Source organism: Lichenostomus cassidix, chromosome 4A (genome assembly GCF_008360975.1).
Source record: "Lichenostomus cassidix isolate B80296 chromosome 4A, HeHo_3.0, whole genome shotgun sequence".
In the NCBI taxonomy this organism is placed as follows: domain Eukaryota; kingdom Metazoa; phylum Chordata; class Aves; order Passeriformes; family Meliphagidae; genus Lichenostomus; species Lichenostomus cassidix.
In genome coordinates this window covers 12,491,533-12,516,537 of record NC_139485.1, presented here as the reverse complement: position 1 = coordinate 12,516,537, position 25,005 = coordinate 12,491,533, and the positions used below count along the sequence as shown (strand labels likewise).

At 38.0% G+C, this 25,005-nt stretch overlaps 1 protein-coding gene across 4 annotated transcripts; it reads right to left on the bottom strand.

The window, feature by feature from the left end:
* On the bottom strand, positions 1 to 25,005 carry PHF6 (PHD finger protein 6). 4 transcript variants are annotated; one of them, XM_085060559.1, is made up of 11 exons: positions 24,625 to 25,005; positions 19,551 to 19,730; positions 19,266 to 19,367; positions 16,103 to 16,236; positions 15,750 to 15,793; positions 7,730 to 7,896; positions 7,409 to 7,552; positions 6,089 to 6,193; positions 5,084 to 5,217; positions 4,313 to 4,442; positions 1 to 2,717 (listed from the first exon to the last, which is right to left on the bottom strand). In XM_085060559.1, exons 2-10 carry the CDS (start codon positions 19,686 to 19,688, stop codon positions 4,313 to 4,315), a joined length of 1,098 nt encoding a protein of 365 aa, XP_084916685.1. In that variant the 5' UTR covers positions 19,689 to 19,730; positions 24,625 to 25,005; the 3' UTR covers positions 1 to 2,717. The 4 variants fall into 4 exon arrangements, with proteins under 4 accessions (XP_084916685.1, XP_084916686.1, XP_084916684.1 ...); XM_085060560.1 differs by having other exon boundaries at positions 1 to 1,022; XM_085060558.1 differs by having other exon boundaries at positions 1 to 4,023; positions 24,625 to 25,004.

Sequence of the window (25,005 nt, the reverse complement as noted above, 5' to 3'; positions counted from 1 at the left end):
TGAAATTCATAACTCATTTATTGAATATATATATGCAAGGATACCAATAAAAAGAAACTAATACTGCAAACTACAACTTTGGAAGTAAAGCCAATATAACAGGAACAAAATATACATAGCATTGTAGATAGGAATGCATTTACCCTCTTCCATACATTCCCTGTCTTTACACCTAATGTAAATGTATGCTAGAGCAAAAGCTGCAAACGTTGGCCTAACCTGAGTGCTTTCTGACAAGCAACAGCTCTCCAGGATTCGTTAAGGGCTGAGATGTCACTGCTGACTAATGGCTGTGCATACATATGCACGTAAAGGAACTGCTTCACCAAGTACATAAATCAAGGGCTGTGTTCTGGTTTTTTTTCACCTCCATCACTAATATAGTGGAATCTGACTCTGGTGACATGGAAGAAGGGTTACTAATTGCTATCATGTACTTTCAGTTCTCTTCAGATTAATTTCATCTAATAAGGATTAATTTTCTTGTCAATCTCATTCAGCATATTAATATTTTTGGAATGCACTGATTATCACCTGCCAGATAAGTCTGATATTTCAAATAGATAATCACCTCTTCATTTTTCACTCCGTTTCAGCACGAAGTTCTTTTTCCTACAGGCAGGAATAAGAGGCAAACTCTCTTCTGTTACACTACATTTTAGGGCCAGATTTGGCAGATTCAAACCACTGTAGATCAGCACAGCTTTGTACCTAAAGCTGAGACTTTGTGGAGTGTAGGTGTGACTCCTACTAGAGCCTTGTAACAGAACCTCCTGTGGATCAACAGCTGCTGAAGGAGTAGATCTGCTCACCTCATGCTAGGCAGCTGCAGTGACACTGAACCAGCCTTTTCCCCTTCCCTGAAATGGAGGGACAGCACAGCCTGCTGCTACAGGGTTTGACCACACCTTGGGACTCTGGCACTGCACCAGCTGTATCCTCAAGATACTTGAACAGTATCCTTGTTTATCCTGTTATCCTTCCTTGGTACAGTCCTTTCTGGGAACAGCATAACTGCAGATCTGTGGCACCACAGAGACACAGTGAGTTGGGGAGATCTCTTAATGGAGAGGTGCAGGAAGCTGGGGAGAAACCTCCCTTCTCAGAGGGTTCCAGGCATCTCAAACAGCACACAATCCTCTTCTGAGCAAAAGAAATGCCCCAAGGCAACAAGTAACAAAAATAAAAAAATTAAATAAAGTGAAACCAGTTTTTTAAGACAAGTTTTGTTGAATTCATGATGTTGAATTCTCTGATTGTGAGATGAAAGCAGAAGGTGTCTAGTAAAAAAAAATCTCAGTTATGAGTTGACTGTATTAATTTAACTAGCTAATTTAAACATATCTAGTTCACCTATAGAGCACTTTCATTACTTCTAACATTTCTGGGAAGGCAGTAGATGCTCCAGAATAATCTTCAATATATGCTTGCAAAGATTACATTGCTTTACCAAAAAAATCCAAACAAAAAACCAAACCCCCAAAAATTCAGACAGACTGTCTGAAATTCCAAGCTAAAATACACATAAAAAGACAGTAATGGCAGTATTTTGTCTTTTAAAAAATGATGTAAATGTTGTATACTATCATACATTGTCATGCTTTTTAAAACTACAATTAAGGACGTAAGAGATGTACAGTAAATACACTGCTGAGGTACATTTCTTCTAAATATTAACACCACAGACAGAATTACTCCCCAGCAGGTGATGCTACTTGGGAACATATAAATACAATTTTTACATTGTAAGGCACTTTTACCAAGCATACATGAGTTGAAGTCAGTTATGACAAATTTGAGGCTTGTAAAAAATGGTTTTTGCTTTTGACTTTGCTTCCATGAATTCTGAATTGATGACAGTTTCACCAGGCCATTTTAGCACACAGGGGTAACAGGGTAAAACCAGCCACTCACTTTTCTGCTACCTGAAGGTAAAGTGCTGTTCTGGTTCTTTGAGGCATGGAATGGGGTCTTTTATCCATATCAGGCGAATTATTGGACTGAATATTATACTAAGCCACTGACACACAATGAATTAGAGCTCAGTCTCAAGTACAGTCAGTATGCTGGCAGATCTACCCCATGCAAACTTAGTTAAATACAGTAGCTGCAAACAAAGTGCCTTTTTTCCATGGGAGGGCCATGTCTGAGGCACAAATTGAAGTAATTTAAATACTGAAGGATGCTATTTTGCATTCTAAACTGTTCTGGGTGGCTGAAAAATGTTCATATTCTAGGAGAAACAAAACACCTTGATAGACAATTTCAATAATCGATCTGTCATTGCAATTCAAGTCACGCTTTTAATTTTGAAAGTTACAAATACAAAATAAAAATGATCAATGGCATCATGTTTAGAGCAGTAACTGAGTATTTTCTGTACACAGCAATATTTCTTTCCAAACGGCATTATTCTCCAGGAAAGCAAACAGAATTGATTGAATTCTAACAGGTAAAATGTTAGAAACGCCAATATACAGTAATTGAGTCCCTCAAGACATTAAGGGAATGCATAAGAAGACAAATGACACACGTTAAATCTTTTAAAAATACAAGTAAAAAATGCTACAGAAACTCATGTTACAAATGAACCGTTTTTGCAATACCAATCACAGAAGAACTGCAGCAGTTTATAGTCACATCAGTGTCTTTTGCTTGTTTCCTTCCTTCAAATCCAGAAGTTTTGTTGGGAGTTCAGAGTGAAACAAGTCAAAACCCTAAACAAACAATAAGGTGATGCGGTAGCAACAGACAAACATGTGTACTAGATTCAGCTTTTTGGTTTTATTTAAGTAAGTCTGAGGATGTGCTTTAACACACCAATTGAAGAAGCCAGTAGCCATTAGAAATTACAAGGTGTTTTGAAAGCAGTCAGAGGACTGTTCTGCTAGGTTTGGTATAGCCTAGATCTGATCATTCCCTAAAAGAACATCAAATTCTAGAAAGCAGAATTCCATTATGTGATTGTTGACTTGACAGAGGAAAAAAAAATCACTAAAACAATAAGGATGATACGTGAAGTTTCTCATATAGTGGTCATATGATTAAAAAATAAATACCAATCTAGCAAAAAAGGTTGCTTCCTCATTCTTCTTACGGAATATGGGACCTTTAGGCATATCCTTGACAAAACATGAAGTGTTCCACACAACAGAGAACACCTGAGGTATGGACGTCAGATATGGTGGCTAAATTCCATTGTGAGTTAAGAGTTGTAACTCTCTGAAGTAAAAGAGATTGGGCTGCAAAGTCCAAACATTTGTCTAGTAAGGTTTTAATCACACTTGGTGAAGTGTTCTTTGTAAATCAGGACACAGAGGGAGGTGGGTCGTTGGGGAAAGAATGAACTACAGCCCTTTGGCATGAGTTCTAAAGCTCACAGCTCAGAACCAACAGCTGCTCAAGTAAATCTCCCGCAAACAATGCCGGGCGGAATGAGCAATCACAACAGGAACAACCTGAAATGTTCAAGCGTGCTTCGTGTACACCGAGTCCTTTCCTACTGGGTGCTTCCCAAGCAAAAACAGCGCGGCTTTCCCATGTACAGCCTCCGGAACTTGTGCAGGAAGAAAATGCAAAATTCACAAAGTACCAGCTCGTTGCCACCACGGACTTGTCCATGTTGTTAATTAAACTAGCTAAGACCTTCCCTCATTGCGTGAATCCACTAAACAACTTACACATTCCAAATCTTAAGGTTTTTATTCAGTCCAGAAATATAGATCTTACTTCATTTCAATGTCTGCCTTAACTTTTGACACTGTACATATTACATATCATTTATATAGTGTTTCATTTTTTCCAGACACTGCAGACTACAAACTACATAATATTGACATGTAAAACTCTGCCACTTACTGAAGGCTCACACACATGAACGTTTCAGGCAGTTCAATGAAATTTCTAACAGAGTTGGGCAGTAAAAAGTTACTAACCCTTTTCTGATTTTTAGAAAACAATTTAAAAGAATTAGTAGTTATGATGTCTTAGCCATTCCCAGTTCTATAACTCTGTCCCTTGAACCTGTTTAAAAAATGATGAAAACAATAGTAAATTTAAAATCATACAGAAAAGCATTTCGCAGCTCTGACATTACATCTACATTTAGCAATAGAAATGAGGGCCTCCCTTCTTACACTGTTACAAAGTCAGCTGGATTTAAAAAACAACAAATCCTCCCCATTCTTCTACAGTATGCCAATACAAAGTACTCTGCATACACTAGATTTAAATACTTCACTGCAATAAACTACGTTAACTGTATATTGCGTTTCAGTCTTAGTAACAGATCTGTCAGGAGTAACTTCCATACCTAGTTTCCATTGAGCTGCTGCTGAGGAATGTCATTATGGTCAGTGCCTGATTTGCCACGGCTTTTGCTTTCTCTTTCTTCATCCTCTTCATCTCTTTCATCATTTCCACTATGGTTTTTACAATAGAGTCTGGCACAATGAAAGAAACAGTGAGCATTTACACTGAAAATATCCATCAAAACCTGACTTTCCTCTCAATTAGTTTTGAGATGTGCTACAAGTCAGTCGCAAACTCTTAAGTCATTAATGGTTTTCAGTCAAGCATCAGTTAAACTGAAAAGGAAAACAAGGTTCAAGTGCAGCCAACAAAACTGTGACCAATCCCAGTTTTCCAGAACTGCTGCACTGCTCGGCGAATGCCCTCTTGTGGGCACAGCACAGCAACTCAGCTGCAGCCAAGTCACAGCTCTGCAGCAAGGATGGAAAGTTAGGGGGTCCAAAAAGCCCCAGAAAGAAGTTACACACACATTAATATGGAGGAATCATGGCATCAGTTTTCTTGATCTAAATCATATTTTCCTTCTCCAGTAATCTATAACACAAGTCAAAAATTTTTATCATTTTTTGTATTACAACACTACAGAAATTTTAAATTGGCAGAGTAACTGAAATATTTTGTAAAGTCAACAATTACTTTAAAATACCACATTAAATGAAATAATGTCATATCTTCTTTTTTAATAACATACTGACTAGCCAAGTGAGGCAGAAAAGGTGTCATGAAATATCTTTACTTTCATAATAGATCCCACAATTACATAGGTCCTTACTTATAAATTCCTCGTGACATATTCTCAATGTATTTAGCTTTGTCTTCTACTCCACAGTGGTAATGGTATGTTTTTATGCAGGCTTTGATTTCACACCCAATAGTAGCACCAGGCTGGCTGCAGAGTGTGCATTTCTGTGCAGGGGAAAGAAGAGAACAGCAACATTCAGCCTCTCAGTCTTTTGTCTCTAAGTATTCAGTTTAGTGTTCCTCATATTTATGGCTAAAATTTGGAACAGAGTAATTCTTCTGGCAGATCATCCTTCCAATGAAAAGTTAATCAAAGACACAGTAAACCAGGAACTATAAAATACCAGTCCATTAAAATATGAACACTAGGATGTACCTGCCCTTTACATAGAAAATTGCTACATGATTGCAATACATGTTATTGCACTTCCAAGGTAATTTTATTGCTGCTGAAGTTAGTATGCTAATATATAGTCTTATATTATTTTTTTTCAAGAAACAATACTGCTAGTTGTTTACTCTCTCCCTGATCCCCCACTTTAAAAACATCGTGAATTTTAATAAAATACATGGTGATGTTTTATCAACATCCCCATCTTTGAGACCTTAATACATTTTCCTACTAGAAAACCAAAAGTTGGAAACACTGTTTTGTTTCCAATGTTAGAGAATATATTCACTGCAAGAACTGCATATTCTCTAATTTTATGTGCAGCTTCACATAGTGTGTTTTTAGCAACAGAGGTCCAAAGCTCTTTCTCTCTATATAATTACATCATGGTTAATATGAATCATATGATTCTATGATAATAATGATTATGTACATTGTCATAAAGAATCACAAATACCACATGCCAAAACACCACTAATATGCCCACTAATATTAAAGTGATTCCTATCTGGCTGCCTTTTCCACAAGTAACAATGTATTTTAATTTTGTGTTTAGAAACAGATGGAAAAGATTGTTCCACAAAAGGAGAGGCACAGCTACACACACCTTCACTAACACATGCACCACATTCTGCAAGTACATACCATTCTTTTTCCTCTCTTGATTTCTTGAAGTACAGTTTTGATATCAAAATCACCAAACTCTGCCCTTGAAGTTGTTGTTAGCTGGACAGTGCCAGAAGAGAACAACTGTAAAACAAGCAAGTCAAAATAATGACAGGTCACCAACATGATCAGAATTTTTTTCAGGAATAACTGAGCACTGAACACCCTGTTTAGTGATCCCAGACAGCACGTGCTTTACCAACAAACTAGGAAAAATCTTATGCTGAGCAATTTAAGTATTCCTTCTGATCCCCACCTGATTGCTTTAATTACAGTTGTTGCCTTGGAGAAATGTATTTCAAAAGACAGAGGAGCAGACGAGAAATAATGTCAGTTAGAAAACATAAAGTAGCAAACAGTCAATATTGTCAATTACACTACGCAACTTCTTAGGAATATTCCATTTCCTTCCCTGTGACGTAATATACGTAATTCAGGTTCATGACACCCTGATGTCAATATGGCTGTGAAGTCCTGAGGGATGGCAATGGAGAACAGAACAATGGATGACATCCCTTCCATCATCATCCTGGTATATTCAGCTTTAACTGTATTAAAACTGAAGTTCAGGTACACAAAGTAGCAAAGAACTTTGCTAGAGTAGGGCTGCTGGCACACACTAGCTCTCTGTTTAGTGAGGCTGGGTGCACAAAGTCAGTGGTACTCCACAGATTGCCTGTACACTTTAAGGTACAACATAAACCAGTGAAGTTTGTAACCCAAAGCCCTACCTCATTTACAGAACAAGTGATATGAAAGATGGCACTGTCTGCTCATGTTCATTGCAATTAGATCCTGTTCAGGCTGACAGTTCCATAAATGTGATCATCTAAAGGCAAGAGCTTTCTGGAACTTACATATTCAACACTCTATTTAAGTCACACAGCCTGAATCCACAGGTTAGAAAATTAATGAAGTTTGTGGGTTCTTCTCAGATTGTGCCCAAATGCCTGTGAAGTTGTTTTATTTCTGGAGTGGACTCTTTTAGTTAGAACTGTTTTCTGTTTTCCTTTTTAAATACTTCATATGCATTTGGATGCTAAGGGAGCATTTTTAATAAGCTAAAGAGTCTCCCTGAGCTAATTCCATCTCTTAGCATGAAGCCAACTTTTATTCATATTGCCTGCAGTGAAAATAAATGAATTGCTCACTTTGCAACACTTCAGTGCTTAAGGAGATCATCAGCATACAGACAATACTCATACATAATTACATGTGAGGGTACTGTATTAAAATCCAAAATAGCAATTCAGACAAAATCCACAGAATACAGTGGGTAACAACAATACTGCTACTCACCATGCACTTATAGTGTGCTGCAGCCTTTTTGGCATTAAATATATGAAGCTTTCCTCTAGCTTCATTTTCTTCTTCACCTGCATGACAGAATCCACATTTAGGTTTTGTATCACTGGGGCTGCTTCTGTGGGGAGACCTGTCTCTCTGAAAGAAAAACATTTTACTAAAATATACTGCTGGGTTACAAATAAGGTTGCAATTTAAAAAGCCTGTGGCCACCAGCTGGCGGCTCAGACAAATGCAAATTTTAATAAAACTTATATTTCAGAGAAGAAATATGCAATTCTGTCTTCTAAGAAGTTTAGCATATTTACTGCTTACATAGGAACTGCTTTCTATTTCATCTGTGCCATGTGAGGACGTGGATCTAGTGTCTTCTGATTGCCCTTTTAAATTTGTTTTTCTTGGCTTTCCCTTACGACCCCTCCTTTTTCCTTTGGGAGGTGAAGGCTCCAATTCGTGTTCATTGATATTTTCTTCTAGATCTGCTTTAGAAGCCAGAAAACATCATTAAATAAGATTCTCCAAAATTTTACACAAAACAAAATAAGAAAAAAACCCAAACCAAACAAAAAAACTCCACAACCCACCAAAACCAGACAAGAAAAAACACAACTTATATTTTCTGAATTTTGGTCAGAAATAAAAATAACACTCTTTTCCCATTTATTACAAGCATGCAACTGCAGATCCTGAAAATATTACTTTTTATATGTCACACAGCTTTGCATCTTTATAACATAATGTATGAAGGTTTAGTATTTCTTACAACTCCTACTTTCAGACCTAAAATGTGTCCTCAGATACACATCTTCACCTTCACTGAAAATAACATAAATTTAAGCTACACTGAAACTGGAAAGTGTTTTCACCCATGAAAGATGGTATTAATTTCTTATTTGAAGATGCATTAACTCCAATGTAAATTGCCCTTGATAGTATGCCAGTGTACCCAAATAACAGCTCTCTCCTTGCTTCATTAATTGATGCCTGTTGACTTAAGAAAAAAAAAATCACCCATTGGGTTTTAAGACTGGGTTATAACATCAACCTTTAAAACTGGAATGTATTTTGCCTCCATGAAACAAATCTACAATTTTGTCATTACAGAATATTTTTACATCTGCAGCTAAAAGCAGCCTCCAGTTTAGAGGAAATCATCCATACTGACAACATCCCATATCAAGTATTTACAGGCCATTAAGAATATAAGAATATGTATTTTTGATACAGACATACCAAAGACGTCTGGCAAGTTCCTTTGCAAATGCCAGCTCAGCTGTGAATGCTACACAGAGCAAATCCAGCATTTGGGCAGACTTTCCTTTGGATAACTCACAGCTCTACAGATGATACAGATCAATTCTGCAAGATTAAGATTGCTTCCAATATGATCTAGTTAAATTGTCTGATAACTACATCTAACAACCAGCTCTATTCAGTCACTAACAATTTTTCTACTCACAGGATTATCCTCTTTTTTTTCTTTTAAAAAGCACCCACCCCTGCTCAAATCACAAACATTATTTTGGCAGACTTGTTTAAAGAAACAAACAGAAATCTAATGCACAGACCCTGCTGAAGGACTTTTCTTCTCAAAATCCAAATCACAAACATCAATATGAGCCTCCAAACTCATAGTAATCAGAAGACTTGGAACATTCCCTTGATGGATATTGCCATATGGTTTTAGTATCCAGACAGGACATCTTAGTTGGAGACTAAATGCTGCTTTGACAGCACTTATCTTTCTTACTTATTATCACATAAATATCAGATCACACTGCTATCTCATGGTGACAGTGACTCAACTGCACAAAACTTGAAGTCAAAGCGCTGAACATATTCCAGAGTCACCAAGCAGGAGCAGAAGACAACTGAAGCCCCAGCCTGGCACACAAGCACATCCTTTTCAGCTCCATCAATTGAATCTGTTACTAATCCCCAAGAAAGCTACAGCTTCTGCTCAGGTATTAAGGAATACAGGAGAGAAAACTCATCCAAATGCATCACAACAGGCTATACTGAAAATTACACAGATCTGCTAATTGTTTTGGTCTAAACTTACAGATTATTCAGCTATATACAGATTTGCCCAAGTTGCTACTACAACACATCGGTCTGTCTACAACATCTCTATACTTTCATATATAAGCTACTCTCAAAAGCACCATTTATTTTATTCTGAAAAAAATTAAATACATGATGACACAGATTACCTAACAAAACATTTTACATTTTCCTGTCAGAATTTCCTATCTAATACTATTTTTCATTTATCATCTTGCATCACCCAAGCAAGAAAACGCAATTTAGATATTGACCTCTTAGACTGCACATAGCAAATATTATTACAATCTGAAAACCTCTTTAAAAAACAAGAATTCTCTTTTATCTTTTTTATCATATGAACTCTCTCCCAATCATTCAAAGAAATTTGTGAATATTTGTCTCTATTTTTACATTTACAGTAATCATAGATTGTTATTCTGGAAAAACAGTCTTACAAAAATCTGACTATTGAATTCATGATCTTTAAATGACATCAATAAGAAGTTAAAAATATTCCTTCCAGAATAACTCAGTGGATTTCCCTACTGTATTTGATGAAGAAAAAGTCCATTCACCAAAAACATTCCTTATTTTTTCCAAAGCTCGTTGTCAATTCTGTCAGCCAAAATGTGTTTTCCACCTCAGTCCATCCTTATTTTCTACACAATATTAAAACATGTCCTGAACTCTTTACAGTCCCACTTACAAAACTACAAGTGAGTCATAATTGCTAAAAACCAAGCACACCTTATGAAAAACAACTTCTCATAAGAAATGTCAGTCTCCTAATAGAATAAGTTCTCAAGTGCTATTTTTCAGCCTATAATTATTAGTATAGTTAAGATTTGAAAAGCAAAAAAGCTGTATTTTTAAATGAGTTTCAGTGTAAGATAAAACACCAAAACACCATGAAGATTTCATACCTTTCCTTAAAGGAGAACCCCTCTTCTGTGCTCAAAACTACGACAGAAAAGTTCAGACTGCATTGAAATCCAGATGCTGTACGACCCCTTCACTAAAATACAATTCCTTGAAGATTTAGGTCTCCTACTTCAAGAGATGTGGACCTATAGAGTAACACCACCACGAGATGAGGATCTGCTCTACCACATCTAATCCTCCAAGACTGACACCTCAAAACATTAAAGCTCCTCTTGTTTTCACAGCACCTTGAACTTGCTGAACAGAACAGGGAGAGACTGTAACCAGCTGTCAAACACAGCTGGATGGTCTTCATGTTTAATTCACCTGGATGGTCTTCATGTTTAATTCACAATTTGGTGGGTGCCCTATCCCTCCCCTCAAGCCCACTGCCAGCTTACCCTGCATCCCTGGCATCTGATGGTTGGGTGTTTCCAACTTCTCATGTCAGCTTGAACTAAGGAAAATACAAAAAGTTGTTCAACTTCTCCCTGACTAGGTGATGTTTTATCTGGTATCACCCATCTTCTGAATCCCCTGAGATTCCCTAGATACTCTTCAACTGTCCCCCATCCCATGTCCCATTACTGCATTGATTTTAAAAATCATGACAATATTCTCAATATAACTTTATCTAAAGTGGTCAGAGGAGGTTTCTATGAGCTTCCCTCAGAAGTCCCTAAATGCTAGATTTGAAAAGAGCTCAATACACAGTATGGCCTGAGATGAGGGGTAAGGGTAGAAATCAAGAGGAAACATTTGGAAACATAGAGGAAATCTTTATTTTAAAAGGCACCTAGGAATATAATATTGTAAATTCAGATGAGCAGCAACAAGCCACTAATTTGCATTTTAGAAATCCATGAGCAGCACAACACAAAGTACCACAGAAGGAAGCCTGGCAAAATGCTCTATTACATCAACTGTTAACAGGGAGATTCAGCTTCAGAGAGAAATCTAAAAATTCTCCTTTGATTCATGACTAGAATAAAAAGGATCAAGATGTTTTGCTGTTTAAAATAAGGATTGGCAGAGAAGAGGTTGAGATATCACTGATCCATACTGCATCAGCTTGAGATACACATGGAATCACCCCTTTCCAAAAGCCAGGTTAAAGCAAAGTAATAAAGAATTATGTGATTTAAAGGTTATGAAAGAACAAGAAGATGTGTACAATAAATACTGCTCTATTGACATCCTACACGACCTTAAACAATAGAGTAAGAGAGCCAGAAACAAAGGAGGCTGAGTTTGTATGAGGAAGATAAAAACCAAAACTACTGGCAAAATATATTTGCAAGATTATTTCTTTAATTAAGTACATTTAACATAGAAAAATAGTAAAATAGTCCTTAATAACCACACAATTTAAATGCATTTTCAAGCAAACAAACCCTGGCAAAGATTGAAAACAGATGATGCACTTGGTTTATTTACACAACCACAAAGTTAATGACCACTGGTCTGATGAATTTGTTGAGTAGCTGACCAAGCCTCTCCTGTGTAACACCTTGCCTAGATGGGAAGGAGAACCACAAGACAGCTCCTCAGACAGGACAAACCATTAATCACATGGCTTTTACATTTTTCCTTTTCCATCAGCCATGTGGTTTTCCAAAAGAAAACCTTGGTGTGCGGCTTCTGTACAAACCCTTATTAGTCTATAATGAGACACTGCTAATTCACTGCCTCGACCAGCTGTTTTTGTGAGAACACCATGTCCGCATTTGATGCCACACCCAGAGCACTCTCCAAGAGACAGACACCAAAGCAGGCTGTGTTAGCAGAGCCTGGGAAGAATTTGTCACCATCAAGACCAAAACTACCCCAAACTGCAACATTAAAGAAACATTTATTCCTGACCAAACCAAGTGAGGCAAACCTGTGTTGGGACCAATGCTACAGAAAATGCAACAGGGAACAAACATTGCCTGAAGAATCCAAAGATGAATCAGAATGTTACCTAACTACAATGCCAAAAAGTTGCAGATGTTTCTCCTGACAGTCTCTGGTTTTTACAGCACTTTGGTAAAGTATTCAGTGCACTATAGATTGCAGTTTCTCTAAATAGGTCTCAGAGAAATATCATCCCAGCTCAACCTACTGAGCAGTAGAGAGAAGCACAGATTCCATGTCTGATCTTTAGAAGAAGAAGAAGATGCTAAGACAGGAATGTCCTTATTTCCATTGTGGAAACATGATTCCCTAAGGCTGTGAACATAGCTCCAACAGGAATTGCAGACATTTTATTTTCTGACCCCACAGTTCTCAAGCATCTGCTTTAAACATTAACAACAGAAGTCACACAGCTGTCTTTGTTAGTCTTTGTCTTACCACTATGTAACAGAAGAATGAAATCACATTCTTATCCTAGATTACATTAAACTATTCCTGATCAGATGAATTTGTTTTAAATTCAACACATGAGCCAGGGCAGCCCCACCTGCAGGGAACTGAGAGAGGCCAGTTTTTTCATTTTTCAACAATTATTTCCAGTACATTGGAATAAATTCCAACAAACAGTTCCAAAACCTTAGTTCAGCAATACTCCATTCTTCATAAAGAATAAATGCAATTGTATCAAACTGAACAGTAATTCAACTAATAGTTAGCTGTAATCATTTGAAAGCACTGGCACCAATTCCTGTAACATATTAGGTACTGAAAACTTAAAACAGCTTGCTTAAAATTATGAATTAAGCTATTATTTGAAATTCAGTTATTTTGTTAAATTTGTAACCAGCAGGGCAAAAATCTAGACGTCCTTTTTCCAGTTAACGGGAACACAGCACAGAAAAATCACTCTGAATGATAAAAGGAAATACAGGAGAAATACAGTTTTCCTATTCTATGTCATGTGAAGGCGTATACAGATAAATTAGATAAACCCAACAATCTGCTGAAACAGATAAGATAATTTAAGAGCACAGTACTCTGCTGCCATGTTTCCCATTTTTATATTCTAAGAAAGCAGAAAGTAGTTCACCAACTCCTGTCAAGTGAAGAAAAATTAATTCCCATCACTCATTAATTCTGTCTTGATGGGTAGATACCAAGTTGGATGAATCCTCACACCACTTGAATTTCATAACAGCAATGAAAAACATCGATGAGGTCCTTTTCATTAAGTCTTAATGCCAACCCAAGTCCTTCAGCAACATTTCCCTGCAGCCTCAAGAGATTTTCTTTAACTGTTATTAAATGTTCAACAGACAGTTCTTTTGAACTAGAACTTCAAAAGTACCTGAGCCAGATCTCAGACTGGAGTAAGTACGGCACCAAAAGTATCTATCTTTTTAAGGAAACCTCTCACTGTTATGCAGCAGTGCTGCCTACAGAAAATAAACTGTTCTGGACAAACCAAACACTCCTAAAAGCTCTTTGAACATCCACTAACATAAGTGACCAAACAAAAACACTTGGACTGGAATAATTAAATCTGGATACAAAGAAGCAAGCATAAGAATCCACAGCTGTTCTTAACTGACTAAGAAAAAAACCCCAATAAAATAAAATAAAATAAAATAAAATAAAATAAAAATAGTAAGTAAAATCCCCAAGCAAACAGCAACCCAGAGCAGTAGCAGTTAAATTTTCATTAAAAAGGACTGATGGTTCCAGTGTCCCCATGCATCTGGGTAACAGAACCATAGATAAGATGTAACTGTTCTGTTAGGAAAACACTGCTAAGAGCAAATATTAATGAAAATCAAACAAAAAACCCCAAACTACTGCTATTAAAAAGTACAGCTACAGATATTTCTAGAAGTATAAAGCATGACAGAAGTAAATATTTTAAACAAAAAAATGTGTGCAAAGTTCAGTACTAAATACTACACTATTTGGTTCTTTGGCCTCACCTTTTCTAAGGGACACTGTTTATTTCTTCTCTCCTACTCTCAATCTGAGTCTCTTTATGTGAGTCTAGTTTAATGTTTTAATAAACTACCATCATCAACATTTAATAAAAAACCCACTATCTCTGATTTTCCCCAATATATCGATATAAAATTTAAAAGCTTTTGCTGTTAGAAAATGACACTGTAAAATTGGAGATAATGGTTTCTGAAAACTGTTAAAGAAAAGCACAAGTTCAGATCCTGCAAGGAATTGCAAGCAGAAAAAGTAACCCATTGGCTTTAAGCTCCATGCAGAATTGGAGGCATTTTTTAAATATGTGACAAACACTGAGACCTTTGTAAGTATAAAAGATTATTTTTAAGTATCAGTTAGAGATTAATCTCTCTGGACTCAAAATGTCTTTCAAATTCTGCCTCTGCTAACACACAAAACAACCCTCAAAATAAAAAAGTGCCAAACTACAAGATAACATGGCCCCATCTTTTTCGAGAACTAATTAGAATATATATATTACTTTTCTTGTCTAAACCTAGTAACAGTAAAATGAGAGTTTTATATATAAGCACACAACAATTATTTAAACAGACTTTAAAAAAAAAAAAATCCACGTTCTTTGGTATTTTATGCCGCCTTCAGAATCTTTCTGAACGTTGAAATAACATCCAAACCTTACCATTAATAAATCTACTGCCCATGGCATAAAAAGTAATATATTAACATAAAAATACATTTGGCACAGACTGAAGTAACTTATTAAGTTTTACCTTCAGTAAACAGTTGCTTACTTCTCATTAGTTAAATCTGATGACATTTCAGTAGAAAGCAATGTAAGAAGTAAACTACGAAATGTTTGCTTACCCAAATTCAGATACAGTAGAAAAATATAATAAATACACAATAGCACAACTAATTTGGAATTTTAACAGACCACACAATTTATCTACATTTGTGGCATTTCACTATTCTTTTCTGCAAAGATACACAGCTCTTATGAATGGATCCATAAAACTTTTTTTTAAAATCAAAATGATTCAGAAACTTATCTGTAAGTGAACTCATCACAACCTTTTTCATTTACTACTGTGTGCTTCTTTTTTCAAGAGTTAAATTCTATTTAATAGCAAAAAAATAGAGAATATTTAGGAACATTAGCAGTAGTAAAAATCAGCTGTTACCTGGCAAAATATTTCAGACGTTAATATTGTGAATACTTAACTACAAATATAAGCCAGCTTCTTCCAAGAAGGGAATAAATAACTTCTACCCAAACTCTGGTTTTATGGAGCATCAGATCTTTTGAACATCCTAAAATTTACGCTTTGGGTTTTTCTCCACCTCAAACAGTAATTTTTAGATAAAATACAGAAATCAGATGGGCTTCCAAACTCATTGTTTCTCAAAAAAATGTAGTTCTAATTTTTACTGAAAACATTTATATTTTCCAGAAAAATTAAATTTAACCAAGTATCTTTCTACAATGGGAAAAATTTATATTGAATAATTTTACCTTCAGAGTTATGCGTAGTTTTCTTGTGTTTTCGACATAAAATCCTATAAACAAAGTAGTTGAAAACTGTCAAGTCAGTCACGATTCACAGATTATTTACTCATCTTTTAAATTTAAATGCCAGTACATTTTTCTCCCACTTGTAAGACTCACTGATACACAAATCTCGCAGTGAAAATATGCTTTTCTAGCACATCACTATTTTGAATGCCACAATCATAATTAGAAAATTTTGCAACAGTTTTGTTTAGATTCCAAAGTGGGGTTTTGTTTTGCTTTGTTGTTTGTTTGTTTTTTAAACAACGAATGTAAAATATAAATAAAAATAAACATAACAAATAAATAATAGTTACATGTAAATGCCTTGTGAAGGTTTCTCTCTTATCTGAGCTTTATCATGCAAAGCACAGTAGTAGTGATATGTCTTGTGACATGTTTTCACATCACAGCCAATGGTAGCTCCGGGACAATGGCATAAAGAGCACATCTGGAAAGAAAAAAGCACAATCCATGTTACTTTTTGCTTAGTACTTCTGAGTTCAAAACCAATATATTTACCACTCCTGGTGATGAAACAAATGGATTTATGCACTTAGTATTACTCTTCTTGCTCTCGGGTGTTTTTCATAATTTATTTTGAAATTAAGAAATTTGTTACAAGTCTGCAACAGTGCAATAACCATCAGATGCATCATCAACTCAACCACCATTATCAACTCAATGAAGAAAAGAAGTAATTTATTTTTGTGGAACAGATCTGATGAAAGTGATACAGCTATTCACCTAAATATCCCCCTCAAAAGGACAGTCTGATTGTACCAACCATTTCACAAAAATTAAAATCATAATTGTATCTATTTAATTCAGAATTATATTATGAAGGGAGCAGGAAAAAGAAAAGATGACATCCATTTGGGAATGAGTCCTACAGTAAGAAATACTGATGACCTGCAAATTTACCTCAGCATCAGCTGCCAACTTTACCTTTTTTTTCTACAGTTATGTCCTTAAGTCCTTTCCAAAAAACTGAATTTAGTGAAATACTTGTTAAACACAATGAATTTATTTCAACTAAACTACATTTTGCTATTCACACTTATATAGCAAAAAAGATTAAAAGTGAGCCTGTTGCTTTACTCTTCTTCCCCATTAATTAATTCTTCTTTTATCAGACACATAGATAACACCAGCTATCTTCCTTCTAAATTGCTCATGGTTCTTCTTATGCTATGGTAAGAAAGGAAGTAATTGACAGTGTAACAAGATTTTTCTCTGTATTGTACTCTACTGGCTTTATATTCCCCAAGATCTCAGGATTTCCCATTAAACTCACCTTCCAAGACAACTGTAGCTTTTTCTTTTAATCCTGCATATTGCCCATGCCCCCAAAAGGTTACTACAATCAATTCCAAATCTAAGTATGCAATGTAGGATATTCCATATATATATGTATATATATATATCTTTGTGGATACATTTTCTGTCCACTGCACTCGTTCAGTCAAGTTCTTATTGCTGCTCTCAAATATGCCAAAAAAATATACCACCAAAGTTACCAAATATACCACCAGCCTGTTTTTCAATTTTAACGAAGTCAACTGAACAGTAAAAATGTCAAAGCCTTGGATCATCTCCATTTACTCCTCTGCAAGCTCTGAAATGGTACAGTTATGTACTGTTCCCTAGTTGTTATCTACTTTGTATGGGCATTTAATCTCATAAATCTGTTGTACATTATGGTTTAATATATAATTGCTGATCAAAGTCCTTTAGAAAAGCCTAGCCTTATACATCCATCCAATCAAGTTTAGTCAGAACCTCAGTTTTTCTAAAAGCCAGAAATGGCTAAAAGAAACCTTTCTTTTTATGAACACCATGATGTGTCTGTAAAACAGAGTACACAGATTTTTATATTGATTTATTGGTCCATGTTTTCAATAAGTATTACAATAGTTATTCCATTGGCACATGTCCTGCTGTCCAAATGGTCACTAACTCCCAAGTTATATCAGGTCTATATGAAGTTTGATAAGCTGTTAATTAGGTATATTCTCAAAAAAAAAAAACAAACTTCCTTGCACAGATACTGGAAATAACATAGATAATTAAGATATCAGTGACTTGTACTTCCAAATTTAGACTTCATAAGCTTTTGTGACTGGTCTACCAAGGTCTGAACCTACAACTTTTTCTCAGACAGATCTATTAGCATCAGAAAGTCTCCACATGTCTGTCACTGCCACTCTGGCAATGAACAGGTCCCCTTTGCCAGTGCCCACCTGGCCAGCAGCACCTCCTGAAGGAGCACAAACTGAGCCCAAGGCATCCAAACATTCACTTAACCCAGTGCACTGAGGTTTTTTGCTGAATGTGTTTCCCCATAAAAGACCAGGCTAGACCAACAAGCAGACCTGAGAGAAGGGATCTGAGCTAATGGCAAACATTTAAACTTGCTACACACCAATGGAGAAATACAAGTTCCTCCAGAGTGATTCAGAGCTGCAGCTTTCTGACAGCTACAGAGACAAGGCACCTAAGTTAAGATCTAAAATTATCTTGTACATTTTCTCCTGAGGAAACAACTCAGAACTATGAATCCATTAGATTGACCTGATCCAGGTTTTCTACAAAAACCTGAAGAAAGTGCCTGGTTCACACAGCTGGTGAGCTACAAGAAAGGAGAAACTGCATCACAAGAAACATAAAGAGATTCAGAAGCAGAAAGAGAGAAACCACCAAACACATAAAAAGAAATAACTTTTAGAACACTTTAAGAGACACAAGAATAAAAAAGTTTCTTTATGATCAGTAGTTCCATTTACTATCATGTTTGGAAAGTCCTAAACACAACATGAATGACATGTGAACAGTTATTTCCTTATGCTTCTGCTAATTAGAGTAAAGGAAGTTCCCTGGATCAGAAAAGATTCAAATGAAACAGTGGATTAAATATTACACTATTATCATAAAACTGTAGCTCTACAATAATCATTTGGACTTCTCTTAGTGGTCCAAGAACTGGTAAATACATAGAGTGCTTTAAATAACTAAGCTGAAAGGTTTTAATGTGAGGAGTGAACTGATCATCTGCTAAAATCCCCAAATGGAAAACAACTAGTTCTAAATAAATAATAATTTAAAAAATTCCTTACAAATTAGCTTCTCAGGAACTAAAAAAAGTCGTTGCTGTTCAATGTCATTAATTTGGTGGAGCTGTAATGACTACTGTACTCACATATGTTGTAAGCCTCTATATTCACAGCATTATTTTTTAAATCAATATAAAAGGAGCAAAAAGTGTATTTGGTAGTTAAAATGCCAGATTTTGGCAGCAAACCCAAATACTGGTAAAGGCACAATAATACCCTTCCCAGGACCCTAGAAGGTGGGTTTCTTTCAGAAATCTAACAGAAAATATTAAATAGATTAAATACACTGAACAACTTCCTTGTAAACTTTATGGAAGGTATATAAAAATACTGTCTTCCATTTTCAAGGGCCAAAATAGAGACTTACCAGTTTTGTGCCTCTCTTTATTTCTTTCTGTATATCTTCAATAGAGAATCCACCAAGACTCTCATTATCAGTGTGTGAAGAAACCAGTGCGGATGAGAACAGCTAAAATTGCAAAAACAAAACTCGTATTTTAATTTTAAAGGCTATAAATGAAAGAGAAATGTACAGATATGAAACCCAACAAACAGCAGTGGTTAATCACGTGTGCCAATTCCAATCTGGTTGGCTTTTCCACAAGAAATCAGCGTTCTCCCGGCTGCATCCCATCCACTGCTGGTCACTCACCATACACTTGTGATGTGCCGCCACCTTCTGGTTCTCCGACATCAGCAACTGCCCACATTCGTTATCTTTATTCGACCGACAGAACCCACACTTCCTTTGTCTGGAGGAGACTTTCTTCTGTCCGACTGAGCTTGTCATGATTTTAAATAACCTTAGAATGCCACTGCAATCCTCTCAATGCTACGGGGAAAAAAGGCTGCAATCAGCATGTTAACATCAACAAAATGCGAGTTAACTTTGTTTTATAAATATAGTATTGGATGCTTGGAAGTGAGTTGTCTCTTTTCTTTATGTTACTTCAATACATCCAAATAAACACGCAACTAGCAGAGGCAGTATTTTGCCAAATTTTTATGGAATTTTATCAGCAAGAAAAAGACAATTCCTTTAGGCAGGAAAGCTTGAGAATTAATATAAAACTTTGGATGCTAATACAAAAGCAGAAAAGGGAAAAGAAGATATAAGCGGAAAATACAACATGGGAATCGCTGGGGGAAAAGTATTACTGCAACTCATTTTTATAGTTATTTATTACAGGAAAAGAATTTGTAGAAAATATATATATCTGTATATGCGATGAAATTTATGCTACTGAACTCCTTCAAAAACAGAACCAAAATAAAACCCAGAGTCAAGCACGGCCTCCAGCACAGGTTTTGGGTTTAAATGCTCATGAAGTCTCAGGGCGGATGAGTAAAAAGTAGAGATGAAATGATAAAACGTCACCATTTTCAGTATCAGAGGTATCTTGTGGCTACTCAAACAGCATTAGGAACAAAATTTTAGACACCTCTCTGACTAAGACGCTGCAATAGAAACCTCCCAGTGACCCACAGCTACTTTGGCAGCACCACACCAGGTTTCAGTAAATGCACGAGAGCTGCTGTTCTCAGCTCAGAAAGGTAACCTGAAATTAAACTCGGTATGAATCACAAACGTTTTGTGTGCTACCAGCAACACATTTCAAAATGTAACACTGAGGTCACAGTGCCTAATTCAGGCAGACACGGCTTGTGCAAAAGTGAAAATACTCTAGTGCATGAGCTTCTTGGCCTGGTATTAAGAAGTTTGTGTTCGTTTGCTTCTACATCTACCAAGAAATAAAAGAAATCATCTTCTTCAAACAGAGTTTCTTAAGAGCTTATTACTTTCGAGATCTGAGCCTTACTGTCAGAATTTGCCACAACAGCAATGAAATCTTCCTCAGGCTTTCTCTTCATTTGACTCAGCTAAGAAAGAAAAGCCACTGTTTAGTTTGATATTAGTGTTGGAAAAAAAAATGTAAAATCCAGCCATAAGAAGAGCAGAGTTGCAAAACATCTGGACTGGGCTACAAAGGCACAAATCTGCATGAAAATGCAGGACTGGTGTCTGGAATTAACACAGGCAGCCCCGGTGCTCCCCAGTGCTGTCAGAAGCTCATAATGCCGGTATCACTCACTCCTGCTCTAACCGAAAGCACGGGAACGTCCTCAAGTTTCCTCCTGCTGACAGACACTCCTGCTGCCTTCTTCTGCTTCAACAGATTTTCACAGGCTGAGTTGTGACTGTTGGCCTCGCACTGTTTACTGCAAAACTCCTGCCTCAAAAGGTGCCTGTCGTGTCCCCCTCGCCTTTGCTCTCCCAACAGCTTCATTTGCTTTCTGTTCTGAGAGCAGTTTACGCTGCTGACGCACACTCGGAACAAGAATGCAAAGATTTCAGATCTTGCTGATTTGCACAAAAAATGTGCCAATCTGGATAAACTAGTCACACCCTTTTGCAGTGCCAATAGAGAGTCCTTAAGTGTTAAGCACAAAAGAATTATTATACTGTATTCTTCCAATGAAAAAAATAAAACAAGACTATTCGGTAATCCCTTCTGAGGAGAAAGAATGGTTCCTGAAGGAAAGATATATATATATATATATATAGATAGATAGATAGATAGATACATCTATACAAAAAAAAAGCGTAATTTTTTAAACTTAATTAATATTTGTGAGCAGAAAAAGACATACATAAGACAAGCAGAAAATAATATCATGAAGATTTCTTATTTACAGCTCACATTCAATAGTTCAACATAAATCACATAGAGATGTTTAGAAATATACTAACAAAATAATGAAAAATGCAATAAGTTCTGTTTTGGTATAAACAGTGTGTATAAACACACAATCATTTGGGTCTACGTTTTTATATTTTATATTCAGGTTATCTTATTAAAATATTGACAGCAATTATGCTAGCTCTTAAAAGGAAGATCAGGAATTTCCTTGAACATGTGCACAGGTTCTACTGACTCTCAGGAACAGGGATTACTATTAAAACAGAGCTACCCTTCAATTTAAGAAGCAGGTTCATATTTTAAAAAATGAAAATAATTTATAGAGCCCATCAATATTTTTAAATGGCTCTCATCATATTTAATTTATAGGAAAAACAACTTTCCAAGACACAAGATTATAAAGAACCTTCTCACAGCTCGCTGCTTTCCACCTCCCAGTGCACTACAGGCACGTCACTGCAGCAGCACCAGAACCTGACACAGCCTGACTTCCTCAAGTACTTCTGCATAATTAGACTTTTTAAGGCTCACAGTGAAGTTGAAAATAATGCCAATCTTTACTCGATACATGGATGCTGATGTTCTAAAAGAAGGCAAATACATGTTTTGAAATACATTACAATTACAAATAATTTAACACTTGAAAAATCATTCAAAACTCAAACAGGCCAAAAAGAAAATTTACTTTCTTTTCACCATCAGATTAAATTACTCTGAATGCATTTTATGAGGATATCTAAAAGTTTTCTTTCCAACCCTGCATTTTCTGTGTTTGTTTTTTTTCTGTATCACTGGTCATTCACACTATTTATACATTTTTAAAGACTGTAGAAAAAAAAACTGAGCATGAGAAACATCTACAGACTTCTCCATAAATTATATTTGCTTCCTCATAAATGTGAGAAAACAATACTCTTGTTTTCTTTGTGGATCACTTTTCTTTGTGTCAAAATGCACTTATCCTGTCCATTAAAAAAAGAAACAAAGCCTGTTTTCTGAAAAAGATGGAACAAGTTATGCAGCTACAGCCCCACAATTCTGAACGCAAGGACTCAAAATTCTGTTTCCATCTCTCAAGTTAAATCACCCAGAGCAAATCATTTAGTGTGCCAAGTATCAAGCTACATTTAACTGGAATGAGAAAAAATGCAACTTAAAAACAGTTCAGTATTTTGGTTTTCCACGTTTAAAAGGCTAACAAATGAGTAGGAATTATAAAAAATAGTGATTAAATCTACTGTTGACGGAATCTTGCTTGTAAGCTTTGTCAAAGTCTCACAGACCTGATCACAGGGAGTGACGTATTATGGAATCACCAGCTGGGAGATTTTGCGCTGTCTCCACCAAAATGGAACACACATACCACAAACACAAACATTATTCCATACAGATCAGCTCTCCATGGATTTGATTTAAGAAATGAGAAGTTACAAGTACCCTAGAGTCACAAAAGGAGAAATTCACTCAACCATCCTTCACTGAAAAATTTGGGTTCATTTGCATTCACATTTCTTATGCCCACTAAAGTATTAAATGTGGTGCTTTCCCTCACAGCATCTTTATTTTCTCTTTAAAGGAGCAGGTTTTACACCCTCCTGTGGCTTCTGTGCTGCTTTACTGAGCTCTAGACAACAGATTTCCCAACATAAAAGTGCAAGTTCAATGACGCTCAGGCATGAGACAGCCCAAGTGCACAAGACATTGTTCAGCACCAAAGAATGGAAAGTAACCTGGACTCTAATTTCTATTTATTGACCAAACATGTCTCAGGAGCCTGTTTACAGGAGTTAAAACCCCGCTTGGATTTCCTACAAAGGACAGTGACCTGCATGCTGTGAAGTTTGTTTTGCTGTGTGACCTGTAGGATTTCCATATTACATTTCAAAAAATTAAAATTTGTATTTGTTAAGAAAATTCCAGACACCTAAGGAAAAGCTGCAAGAAGTAAACAAGCTTCAGAAAATGCCACTTAAAAGGCTGAAGTGGTCTGGTCTCTCAGGAAAAGATACAGAAAATATTTGAGCTGATTTTTCCAAGATGCTCACTGGAGACACCAGAGTCACAAACTTACAAGTGCTTCGCAGTTTCCCGGGTCGATCATCCATTTATCTGGGGGGTTATTTTGGAGAAGGGGGGGTGAAGAAGGGGAGAGGGAAGGTATCCTGTAGGGTTCTGTGGCTGCGAACCCAAATCACAGGTCCCATAGAAACGTTTATCCAAGAGTTACATTCACACTGCATCCTACAGCCACTGTAAAAAGCAGGATGGGAATTTATCCACGCAACTTCCTTAAGAAAAAAACCAAAGCGACACCGAAGAGGGGGCAGATACAAGGGGAGAAGGGCAAACCCTCGAAAGCCTAAACAATGAGAGCAGAGCAGGTGACTAAAAATGACACAGAGAGAGCCCGCGGTCAGGGAGACCTGGCAGACAGAGCTGAAGGATCTCCAGGAAAGTTTACATCCTCCCACGGGGAGCGGGAGATGGGCCGATAGCGGCACCTCTGCCGTCGCCTCCCCGGGGGATCGCCGGGACAGGACGGCATCCCTCCGGGAGGACCCGCCCGACCTCCCCGCGGGCCCAAACGGCACCGCCGGGCCCCGAGCCCGCCCCGGCCGGGGGGCTACCGGGGGGAGCGCGGGGGGACGCGGGAACGGCGACCCCGCTCCCGCTTTCGTGAAATTTTGGGGGCAACAGGAGCGGGAGACAAGGGGGGGCGGATCCTCCCCGCACAGAGGGCGCGGGCCGGGGCGGGCGGAGCGAGCGGCACCGCCGGCCCGGGGAGGGGGCAAGGGGGCGGTACCGGCACCGGGGGCACCCCTGAGGGGATACTGCGGGGTGCCGCGACCCTCGCGGCGCTGCAGGGGCCGGCTGAGGCCCCGGGACCGGCGGCGGCGGAGGGCGGGCGGGCCCCGGGCCGGGGGCTGCGGGCGGGCCGGGGGCGCCGCGCCTGCCCCTGGCGCGCGGCACAGCGGCGGCGGGGCGGGCAGCGGGCGCTCGGCGGGTCGGTCGTCGGTCACTCACCCGTGCGGCGGGCGGGGTGCGGGCGGAGGAGCCGCTCGGCACGGCCCGTCCCCGCTCGCGGGTCGCTCAGGGCCGCTCGCCCGCCGGGACCGGCGCGTTCATTCGGGGCTCGGGACGCGCCGCCGCCGCCGAGCGCACGCACGCACGCACGAGCGGACGCACCAGCGGACGCACGCACGCACGGCGCGCTCGGGCCGCGGCGGCGCTGCGGGGCGGCGCCCGATTGGCGGGAGCGCGGCGGGGGCCACTCGCGGCCTCCCCTGCGCACGCGCGACGCCGCGCGCGTCTTTCCCGCTCCCGGTTCCCGGTGCCCCCGCGGCGCTTCTCCGCGAGGCCGGGAAACGGAAGATGGGGACGTGTGGGGAACGGCGGCTCTGCGCA